Source organism: Sus scrofa, chromosome X (assembly GCF_000003025.6).
Source record: "Sus scrofa isolate TJ Tabasco breed Duroc chromosome X, Sscrofa11.1, whole genome shotgun sequence".
NCBI lineage: Eukaryota > Metazoa > Chordata > Mammalia > Artiodactyla > Suidae > Sus > Sus scrofa.
The window spans coordinates 98,698,361-98,710,598 of record NC_010461.5 but is presented as its reverse complement, the minus strand read 5'-3'; the positions used below and the strand labels follow the sequence as shown (position 1 = coordinate 98,710,598).

The 12,238-nt window shown below is 40.6% G+C and overlaps 1 protein-coding gene across 5 annotated transcripts in view; it reads left to right on the top strand.

Annotated features, from left to right (window-relative positions):
* Positions 1-12,238, top strand: part of CUL4B (cullin 4B) — a 61,638-nt gene that overhangs the window by 19,984 nt on the left and 29,416 nt on the right. For 2 of the 5 annotated variants that reach the window (XM_013986357.2, XM_021080804.1), the window contains 2 exons: positions 2,316-2,864; positions 4,932-5,047. In XM_013986357.2, coding sequence (XP_013841811.2) covers positions 2,316-2,864; positions 4,932-5,047 — 665 coding nt within the window. Of the gene's footprint in view, positions 1-1,357; positions 1,571-2,315; positions 2,865-2,984; positions 3,161-4,931; positions 5,048-12,238 lie in introns of those variants that run through there. The other 3 variants (XM_021080803.1, XM_013986358.2, XM_021080805.1) reach the window with 3 other exon arrangements.

The following is a 12,238-nucleotide window of genomic DNA, read 5'->3' as shown; positions in this document are numbered from 1 at the left end:
TTCTGATTTGTCTATCTCAAACTGATATATTCTTAGGGTTCTGATTTGTCTATCTCAAACTGATATATTCTTAGGGTTCTGATTTGTCTATCTCAAACTATACTTTACCCACAATCCTGTCACTACCCTGCTTTTAAAAGCCCAGTTTGGTCTCCATACTGTCTATCCTAGCCTACAGGGTAGACTCCAGATTTTTTGGCTTCATTTGCCAGGCACTCTTGAGCCTCATCTTACTTCCAACCAGACATATGACTTTTCAGCTTCACTGCACTTTCCACATTTCCATAAACAACCCAGGCCCTTTTACAACTCCCTGCTTTGCTCCTGTTTCCACCACCCAGAATGCTTTTCACCCTCTCCTCTCTTGTCTTTTTAGCAACTCCCTGTTTGAGACCTGACATAAATGTAAATTCCTCTGTGAAGCTCTGACTACTGCAGAATTACCCCCAAATTTCTTGTTTCATCTGTTCCCGTAGTACTCTGTACACTGGTTTATAATACTGTTTAGGAAATTAGTTTCGAAACTCTTCGCCCACTGGCTTCTCAATGGCAGGACCTGGTATAGAGTCTGGCATACAGAGACTTCTATGTACTTTCAGTACATGCTCACTGTGTGTTGCTCCAGTTAAAAAGATCAACAGGTTGGCATATTTAGTTTTGACATTGTGCTCTTACCCCTCCCCCGTACCCTAGCGTTAAATAAAGACTCCCAACAGGGGATTTACACGGTTTATTATTGCTAATTTAACCAAATTCAGAGGTTTGTGTTTAGGAGTAATCCATTTTAAAATGTGGGCTCGTTGGACTATATTGGTAGAAAACATTGACTTTTGCCAATATTATTCTCCTAAAATGTCTTCTTTGTGATGGGGGATGGGATTGGTCTTGGGAATTGTGTTAGTTACCTTCCTGTTTTTTGGCCGCAGAATGCACCCTTAACTCTGGCCAGCCATCTTAGAAAATGCTTCTGGTAGGAAGGTAAAAGGATTTACAATTATATTACTGAGAAAGGTATCAAAACTCAGTATTGGGTAAGCGGTGTCCTTGACATAAAAGAGAAACAATTTATAGCTCAACCGAATGAAGAACTCTTTTCTTTCTATCCAAGCTCCTTTTCTTTTTCTTTCCTATCTTAACATCATGACATTCCTCTCCAGCAGCAGGCATAATGGCATGATTATGTTTTCCTCCTTTTCGGCTTACTCCTCTAGCCTTGCAACCCCTCCTTATTCTTTTATCTCTTTCAAAGTTTCCATTCTCCGTTCCCTTACTTTTTACTCCCTCCCTCCCTTCTCTTTTTTCCCAGCTAGTTCACCCCGCCCCTCACCGTCACCATCTTCCCTCCCCTTCGGGCTCCTTCCCGCTCCTTCTCCCGCCACCGCCCCTCCCTGCCCGCCTCGCGTTCAGGAAGCTCCAATCAGGAGCTCCGAAGGTGCCTCAAAGGCCCGCCCCCCTTCCACTTCTCCCCCCCCTCCCTTTTCCCTCCTCCCCCGCCCCCCCACTGAAGTCCTGCGGACCTGGGGGCTTCGGGATCTGGGCGCTATGAAAAGTGTCTGCCCAGTCACTTCCGGTAAGGGCGTTGCGGCGCGAAGCTTCTCGCGGCACAGTGTAGGAGGGGGTGGGAGTTACCGGTGGGCCGGGGTAGGAGAGTGCTGCTGGGGGGGAGGGGGAGGGAGAGCGAGCCCAAGCTAAGGAGCGCGAGCTTCTCGGGCGCCTCAGCCGCCCCTTCGCCGCCGCCTCCCCAGGAGCCTGCTCCCCCGACCCCCCCCCACCCAGGCGCCTGCAGTACTTCTCTCCACCCCCACTCTCGCGGGCTGACGCCGCCCCTCCTTCGCCGCCGCGTGACCGGAAGTGGCGCCATCTTTAGCCTCTTGTGCTATTGACAATAACAAGCTCCGGTTCTCTCCCCCTCCCCCTCCCCCCTACCAAGGCATCTCCCCTCCCATAGAGAGGGAGAAAAGGAGGAGGAGCTGCCGCCTCACAGACTTAACTGAGTCGCTCCTGCAGAAAGGGGGGGAGAGAGACCGAAAAGCAGGGGAGGGGGACGGCACGGCCGTTTACCTGTCTGCCTCCTCATTAGCTCTCCCCCCTTGTTCTGCTCACTCCTGGTGTCAGCCTATCCTCCTTCCCAAACCCTCCCATTCCCCCGGTGGAACCCCCCCTTCACTTTCCTTCTCGTCCTCTGTGTTTCTCCTCTTTCTTCCCTTCCCCCCTCTAGCATTGCCACCTTCTCTCCTACACGCACGCAGGCATATAAACGTAGGTTTTTGATGCTCGTCTGCCTGTTGACCCCGCTATTTTCATGTTTCCAACAGGTTTTTCTTCCCCCAATCCCTCAGCTGCTGCTGCTGCTCAGGAGATCAGATCTGCCACTGATGGTAATACCAGCACCACTCCGCCCACCTCTGCCAAGAAGAGAAAGTTAAACAGCAGCAGCAGCAGTAGCGGCAGTAACAGTAGTAACGAGAGAGAAGACTTTGATTCCACCTCTTCCTCCTCTTCCACTCCTCCTTTACAACCCAGGGATTCGGCATCCCCTTCAACCTCGTCCTTCTCCTGCCTGGGGGTTTCAGTGGCTGCTCCCAGCCACGTACCAATACAGAAGAAGCTGCGTTTTGAAGACACCCTGGAGTTTGTAGGGTTTGATGCGAAGATGGCTGAGGAATCCTCCTCCTCCTCCTCCTCATCTTCACCAACTGCTGCAACATCTCAGCAGCAGCAACTTAAAAATAAGAGTATATTAATCTCTTCTGTGGCTTCGGTGCATCACGCAAACGGCCTAGCCAAATCTTCTACCACCGTCTCTAGCTTTGCTAACAGCAAGCCTGGCTCTGCTAAGAAGTTAGTGATCAAGAACTTTAAAGGTAACCAAGGCCAAAATCCATAATCACCTAAGGATTTGACACTTGAGTGGTCACGTGCTCTATTTATGTTAATATATTAAACACTATAGAGGTGGCCTAATGTTTTATGCATAATCAATGAGGTGGAGGGAGGTCCTTTTTGGGTGGAGGGTTCATTTTCCTGGGGTGGTTAGTATCCTTGTGCTCATATATACACCGGGTGTTTCTGTGCAGTATTTTGAGGTCTTAGCCTATTGTATCTAATCTGTTATTGCTTATAACATTGACAATCAATATGATTGATCCGGATTTTACAGGTGAGAAATTTGTATTCCAAAAAGATTTATTTATTTCAGGTGCATAGTGAGCCTTGGAACTGCTTGGATTTTTATTTTTATGCTTCAGTAGGCCACATTATCTAGTCTTCAAAAATGCAGGTAGCAATAGTGATCTTTTCATGTTCCAAGACGACTTGTAGTTAGATTTATAATGTTGAATACTACATGCTTGAAACTCATTGTGAAAGCAGTAGTTGGAGAAAAGTATTTATGATCTCTGCATTTCTTTCCAAAGGTAGGGTTTGGAAGTGGAAAATACTGTGTATCCACAGAAGTACTAACTCTGTGTACCACTAGTCTAAACATAAGAACAGTTACTACATCTATTTTTTTTATCACTGAAATGAATTTTAAGGTACTGACGTGCAACTTTTAAGACAATTTGTTCATTTCGTGTTTGAGACATAGGATTGAGAGTGTTATGAATGCATTGATGCAAATATAAAATCAGCAACATTTTAAAATGTAATTGAGCTGAATTACTTTTTATATGTTGTGTTTCTCTTTTTCTGACTGACTTTTTCAACACCCTTAACTGGCAAGTAATAGATGCTAAAATGATTATTAAATGAAAAAGTGAAATGAATGAACTAAAGTAATATTTACCAGATCATTGGCTTGTAGCTAAATATTAGTATTGAGGAAATTATATTTTCCATGCTTGTATTTTCACCATTAGTGTAGAAATCAGGAATATGCTCTGTTTTGTCATAGGGTTGTTTATTTTTAACCTTTTTTTTTCACTCTCCCACCTCCAAGCTCTCAAGAGTGTTGTAATATTCCAGATTTAATAGTAGACCTTTCTGAAGTCAATATGAATTGTAATTGACTAATATGTTCACGGTTTTGCTTAAAATATATTAGCTTAATAGCCAAGGATTTTTAGAGATGAGCTGTGATCCTAATTGCATCTGTATAGTCGTTTCAGAGTTTTTGTTTGGGTTTTTTTTTCCTCCCTCCTTAAATAAAAACATATTAAAGTATTTGGATGTTCTGATAAAAAAAAAACTTCATTGCTGGTCAATGAAGTTTAAATTAAAGCCTGGATTAAGATGTTCCTTTCCATTCTGAAAGTCCTACATAGGATCTGAAGTTGTTTAGATGTTTTAATTTTTTTAGATTTCTTTCTGCTCATAAAAGTAGTTTAAGTTAAAACCTGAATTAAGATATTTCTTTCTATTTCTGTAGATGTCACATAAACGTGGGGGTCAAACAGACCTGAATTAGAATCCCAGTTTTGCCATTGAGTAGCTATGGTGACCTTCGTCAAGCCTTACTAAATGAGTCTTCCAGCCTCAGTTTCCTCAGTTGCAAAATAGGGATAATAATACCTTATTTAGGACATTATTAGGAAGATTAAGATGTTTACAAGTACTTTGTACATAGTAGGCACTAAGTATTTTAAATCTCAAGTACCAAATTCATGTTGACTTAGGTTTTATACCACGATGTAATAGGATCAGGATTTTTTTTTTTAACCTGTCATTCTTGAATTTTTATTTTTTGAATCAGTATAGTCAGTAGGAAAAAAAACCCCTCACTTTCAATTTTAATAGACGAGTCAAAATGACTTACATAGTATTCTGGCATTTCAAATTTTATTCTTTATACTAATCCTAAAAATGGTGGTTACTTTAACAATTAGGTATAATAATTATAAAAATCACAATTTACCCTTAAAGAGCAATAATACTTTTTGTTACTACATCTTATATATTATTCTGATATTAACCTTTTACATATCATCTAGATAAGCCTAAATTACCAGAAAACTACACAGATGAAACATGGCAGAAACTAAAAGAAGCAGTGGAAGCTATCCAGAATAGTACTTCAATTAAGTACAATTTAGAGGAACTCTATCAGGTATGTATTAATGTGGATAACCAGATTTGGTTAGCTTAAATTGAGGTGCAGTGTATATGGATTTTATTTTTTGAAATGGGTGCTTATGTAGACTTTTTCCTTCTAATTGCAATTTGTTGATTAATGTATGCACTGTGTTCTTTAATCAGACCATGTATTCTGACAGGAACTCGGTGCAGTCTTATTGGTATAAATTGAGCTTATCTTGGACCCTTCCGATTAGGATTTACAGTTAGGAGGACCTTGGTATAAATAACTATAATAGAATCCTGTAGCCTAGATCTCAAAGATGATTTCCAGTGACATGTCATTCTGTTGTGATACATGTCATCAAGAAAGGCCTCAAGAAATGCAGATATTCTCTCTACTTTATTCTACCTCTTTCCTATTAGTACGGTCTTGCCATTTCTTTTTCTTGTTATGTTTATCTCCTGGCCTATGAGACACACCTTAGCCCTGGAATGAGCAGCAGGTTGTAGTTCAGCAACTTGGTCTGAGGTTCAGTTTTGTTTCTTTTGTTTAACAAATTGATTATATTTGAAGTGTTTAACTTAAATATACAATTAAGGGCAACTACTGATGTAGACTTCTTGCCACCAAGATACTTTGCCCTACTGTTACTTTTTTTTTTTAACTTTTGTCTTTTTAGGGCCGCACCTGCGGCATATGGAGGTTCCCAGGCTAGGGGCGAATAGGAGCTGTAACTGCCGGCCTACACCACAGCCTCAGCAATGTGGGATCCGAGCTGCATCTGCAGCCTACACCACAATTCACAGCAATACCAGATCCTTAACCCACTGAGCAAGGCCAGGACTTGAACCTGCATCCTCATGGATACTAGTCAGGTTTGTTAACCACTGAGCCACAATGGGAACTCCTGCCCTACTGTATTTTTTTCCATAACCAATTCAAGAAGTTACTTTTCATTATAGTGTCAGCAGTTTCATATTTAAAAAATACTTCAGAGTTCGGTGGCTGGAGTTTGTATTGATAAGTACCTTGTAAGAAATTATGTTGGTTCAATTTATCAGAATTTTAGTTGTAGAGGTAGTATGGTGATGGACAAACCATGGATTAGGAGGCAGAAGACAAAGGTTTGGGATCTAGTTTTGGCTGCTCTTACCCTTGTGATCTTGGGCAAGGTACTAAACCTCTCTCAGCTGCTGTTTCCTCCTCCATAAATAGGGGGAAAAACACCTGCTCTGTCTAGCTCATGGAGTTACTTATAAGAAATAAGATGTTTGAGAAAAACTTTGAAGCACTATGATAGAGAAATATAAGTTGATGTTGTCACTAGTTAAAAACTTTTTCATAACCCACAGTATGATTTTTTCACTTGTAATATGTCAACTGAAATCACCAGTTGCTGTTTAAATTGAGTGTACCACTGTTTGCTTAAAGCTCTAAACAGGGCCCAGTACATAGTAATACTGCTAATGTGATATTACAAGCATTATAATGCTATTTAAGTGTTTGATAGTAGTAGTAGTAATAAGGTTAAGGATAAGCTCACCTCATTTGGCTGTGTTGGTATATTACATATGTGGCTCCTGAGTTGTACAATAATAAAAGTAGAATTAGAGAATTAGTGTTGGAAAGGCCTTAAGCGATCATGTGGTCCATTATCTTTTCTTCTATAGTGTATGTGACAGCCTACAAAGTAGGATTATCTCGTTTAAGCGTTATAGAAATCCTTTGTCAAGTAGGTAAGTTGGTAGTTATCCCCACTGTGTTGATGAGGCAGAGGAGTCTCAGGGAAGTTAAATAACCATGCCTGGAGTCACATATTGGCAGAGTAGGGGACTTAAACTGAGATGCCCAGGTTTCTAGTTCAGTGCACTTTCACCACTATACCACAGCACTTTGCGTACTTCTGTAATGCAGTGTTTGAAGCAAATAGTTTTACTTGAGGAGAAAACTTCTTTGTCATCAAATAAGGTAGGTTTTTTTCATTCGTGCACATATTTGGTATTTATTTGGATATGCTGGCATATAGTATCTTTCATTTCAATATGTTAATTTATGTATTTCATAATTACTACATATTGATTGTAGTTGTTAATGAACTTTGTTTACTTTACCTGGAGTATGTTTCTAGAGCTTTTGGGTTCAAAAAATATTTTCATAGTAAATTGTTTCTATTAAATCCCTTTATGTTCCAAAAGTTTGTAGCTTACATTTTTTTTGGTGTTTTTTCTTCATTGTACTTAAGGGTTTTTACCTGCTGTTGGTCAGTTGCATTTCTTTGGCCTAAAATCAGTGTTAAAACTTTTCACTCTTAGCGTTTTTCAGAATACTTTACTGCTTCTGCTATAATAAATTCAGAAGCATTTGTTTCTAGCTCTTTTGTTGTTTTTGATCTTAATTTGTAAATGTTCCTTTGGATTGTTCTCAGAAAGATTATTTTGAGATGTTCAAGTTCAAAAAAGAAGATAAAAGGATAAAGGGAGTAAAATTATACCATCCGGATTTCAGGTGCTTGTTTGATTTTAAATGGTTGAAATGTAATTTAAAAGTACTCTCCTAAAATTCAAACAGTATAGGAGTATGTAGTATACCACACAAATGTTCTCCAAACCCCTCATTCCCCTATCTCACTCTATCCCTGAAGTAAACCATTAGTTGGCATGTATCTGTGCAGAACTTTTTTCTGTGACTGCAAAACCATTTTGCTTTAAAGCTTAAGCATGGAAGTCTCTAGTGTAGATTGCATGTACTTCCTAAGGTGTTTTTTTTTGTTTTTTTTTTTTTTTTTGTTTTGCTTCACATCCTTGGCATATGGAAGCCCCCAGGCTAGGGGCTAGATCAGATCCATAGCTGCTGGCCCACGCCACGGCCAGATTTGAGCCACATCCTCGACCCACACCACAGCTCATGGCAACACTGGATCCTTAATCCACAGAGAGAGGCCAGGAATCGAACTCGCATCCTCATGGATACTAGTCAGACTCGTTGCCACTGCACCACAATGGGACCTCCTCCTCCTAAATTTTTAATTTCTAGAAAAGAACATGCCGTTCTGAGTGTTTCTGCAATAAGTAAATGCAGAAACTTTTTGTCTTATTAGGGCCGCGTTTGATGTGTATGGAGGTTCCCAGGCTAGGGGTCCAATCGGAACTGTAGCTACTGGCCCACACCATAGCCACAGCAATGCCAGATCTGAGCCTGAGTCTGCAACCTACACCACAGCTCAAGGCAACATCGGATCCTTAACCCACTGAACGAGGCCAGGGATTGAACCTGCATCCTCATGGATAGTAGTCAGATCCATTTCCACCGAGCCATGACGGGAATTCCAGTGTGGTCTTTTAAAAGTGATTTGGGGAGTTCCCATATTGGCGCAGTGGTTAACGAATCCGACTAGGAACCATGAGGTTGAGGGTTCAATCCCTGGCCTCGCTCAGTGTGTTGGGAATCTGGTGTTGCCGTGAGCTGTCGCAGACGTGGCTCGGATCCCGAGTTGCTGTGGCTGTGGTGTAGGCCGGCAGCTTCAGCTCCGATTAGACCCCTAGCCTGGGAACCCCCATATGCCACGAGGGCGGCCCTAGAAAAGACAAAAAATTAAAAAAAAAAAAGAAAAAGAAAAAATAAAAGTGATTTTAAGTGAGAATTGTACCTAAGTTTAAAAATTATCTTCCCTCCACAATCTTGAAATCCTGTGGGAGTGAGGCAGTGGTTCATGTTGTTTTGATTTGGGTTCATTTGTTTGTTTTTGATTAATTGCAGATAGGAATATGCACTGACTTTCAAGTTGATCAGCCTGCCTTAGATTAGAGATCTTCCACTCACGATTTAACTTTGGTTGAGTTACTTCTCTAAGCCTTGGTTTCCTCATTTGCAAAATGGGGAGACTAACACTACCTTATGGCAGGGTTCAGTTGTAAATAAATTACTGCAAAAGAAGTATTTAACTACACTGCCTGCTGTATGTCTTTGTCATTGGTGATGATGTTGATGATGATAGTAATATTTGAGTCTTTAAAAACAAAATCTTTATTTTATTGCACAGATCTAAAGCCACACATGTTTTTCAATTCTGAATCCATGCTGGGCCAGAACAACTGGCTGATAAATTGATTACATTCCAAATATGTGTTAGAAAATACCACTAGCCAAATTGAAAAAAAATAATAGGCAAATGGAAGAACTCTCTAGGAACAGTGTCCCTCTGCACTTCTCAAGAATGTGTCTTGTTTTTTACATGTGCTATCTTAATAGTTGGAATCTTGGTTTTGGCGTGTGACTTTTTTACTAAGTAATATTTTAAGTAATGGGATTATTTTCCTCGTATTCTCAATCTTGAATGAGTTGCTATGTAGGGTTTTTTTTTTTCAATGCCAAATCCTAGCCGGGTCTTGTGACCACAGCTCACAGCAGCACCAAATCCCCGATCCACTGAGCAAGGCCAGGGATCGAACTCGCATCCTCATGGATACTAGTTGGGTTCAATTCTGCTGCAACACAATGGCAGCTCCCGCTGTGTAGGTTTTTAAATCAGCTACCTTTTTTGGAGCTGGCTAGTTTTAATATGAAAGTGTAACATTTCTTCTTCTTCTTTCTTTTTTTGTCATTTTAGGCATATGGAGGTTCCCAGGCTAGGGGGTCCATTCAGAGCTGTAGCCATCAGCCTATGCCACAGCCACAGCAATGCCAGATCCCAGCTGAGTCTGCAACCTACACCACAGATCATGGCAACGCCAGATCCTTAACTCACTGAGCGAGGCCAGGGATCAAACCCTCAACCTCATGGTTCCTAGTCGGATTCGTTTTCAATGCGCCATGACGGGAACTCCTGTTGAAAAGTTTTGTGATGTGCTTTCTTTTCTTTCTTTAAATATATGGTTTGAAAAGTAAGCCCCAACCCATTAGGCCAGTGACCAGAGTTGAGTACCATGGTGGGAATTTTATATCTTTCTTAAGTGTCTGTCATTGTTAAATCAGAAAAATTTCTATATTTCCTCCTTTATCATTTATTTTTTGCCTTCTTTGTATTTTTTATCCTCGCTTTAATTTTCTTCCTTTTTTAAGACTAGTCTTTTCCCCTTATTTCACTCTTTTCCTCATCCCAAATGCAAGCTTATGTGCCTTTGCTGTTTTCTTAAGTCGTATATTTTGCAAAGCATCAAATTTCAGAAACTATATAGCTTTAGCATTTCATTTATATTTTCTTCTTTCTTCAGCCAGACAGGGTTTTTTTTTTTTGTGACATGCATGAAGGGGCTGGGATTTGGAGGAATAAAGGTTAAAACCTTATTAGAATTGTTTTTATTTTATACCCAACTACCTTCAAGAAGGATTTAAGGCAGTATATTTAACCTGTAATGATTGGGAGCTTAAGTAAAAAGGTAGTGTTTTTTTGTTTTGATTTGTTTTGACCTCACCCGTGGCATGCAGAAGTTTCTGGGCAAGGCATTGAACCCAAGCCACAGCAGTGACAGTGCTGGATCCTTAACCCCCTGTACCACCAGGGAACTCCAAAAGATAGTTTTATTTAAGAGACTTGTGGAATTATCTAGAATGTTTAATACAAATAGTTGCCTGTGAAACAAGGTTAGGTTAGTAATAATTATACCAGATCAAACTTCCAGGAATTTCCAAAGTATTTAGTGAAATGTAAAATAATACATTTCTAAAAGTACCTTTCAGAGTTCCTATTGTGGTGAAGCAGAAACGAGTCCAACTAGTAACCATGAGGTGTTGGGTTCGATCCCTGGCCTAGCTCAGTGAGTTAAGGATCTGGCGTTGCCATGAGCTGTGGGGTAGGTCACAGATGTGGCTCGGATCCTGCATTGCTGTGGCTGTGGTGTAGGCCAGCAACTGTAGTTCTGATTCAGCCCCTAGCCTGAGAACCTCCATATACCAAGGGTGCAGCCCTAAAAAGCGAAAGTAAATAAATAAATAATTAAAAGTAACTTTTAAAGATCTAGAATAAAATAGAGTTTATCTCAGACTCCTAACTAGTGATTTAACACTTACTCATGTTTCTGTGCTAGCACCTAACAGGATACAGTGCTTAGTAAACACTCCATTTTTGTTGAATCAGTGACTGTTTACTGTGTTCAAAGCTGGACAGATGCCGTGTACATACAGAGATCACATGGTTCTTGCTTCTGAGTGCTTATATTTTAGTAGGTTCATGAAATTAATTTGTGACCAAAGTGGGGTTTTTTTGTTTTTTTTTTTTCATTTTTGGCCACCCTGCAGCATATGAAGTTGCCAAACCAAGGTATCAGATCTGAGCCACACTTGCGACCTATGCTACCAGATGTGCCACAGCAGGAACATCATGACCAACATTTTTTTTTTTTTTGTCTTTTTGCTATTTCTTTGGGCCGCTCCCTCGGCATATGGAGGTTCCCAGGCTAGGGGTCGAATTGGAGCTGTAGTCACTGGCCTACGCCAGAGCCACAGCAACTCGGGATCCGAGCCGCGTCTGCAACCTACACCACACCTCACGGCAACGCCGGATCGTTAACCCACTGGGCAAGGGCAGGGACCGAACCCACAACCTCATGGTTCCTAGTCGGATTCGTTAACCACTGCGCCACGATGGGAACTCCATGACCAATGTTTTTTAAAGAAGTAAAATAGAAAATATCAGTACATTACACACAGTAATGTTAAGTGTAGGTTCAGGAAGATTTTGTTTCAATTACATTAATTTTCTGTGCAATGGATTGCAACATAAAATACATTTTTTTACTGTGGCTTTTCAAAAACTATTGGAAGTCCCTATTTTTTAGACACACAGGATTGCTCCAAACAAACTTGCTTGAAAGTGAGGAAAGCAGAGTGTTTAGATCACAGAGTGTATGGAAGATTATAAAATAGAAATGAGACTACAATAACAGTAATATCGAGCCTTGAATGCCATGCTAAAAAGTGTGGTGGTGGGGAAGATAGGGTTGTATTGGGGGACGTGAGTACTTAACATTTTTAGAATACATAATATATTCATCTATTTCAAAGCCCAAAAAGTATTACAGAGTATGTGGTGAAAAGTATCACTTCCATTCCATCCTCCAACTCTCCTCCCCCCAGCTAATTGTTCTCTTGACAAACATTATTGGGGGGATTATTCCAGAATATTTTATGTATGTAAAAACAACTGTGTTAAAGTTTTATAGTTGCTCAGCAGATTAAGAACCTGACTAGTATCCATAAGGATGTCGGTTCTATCCCTGACCTTGC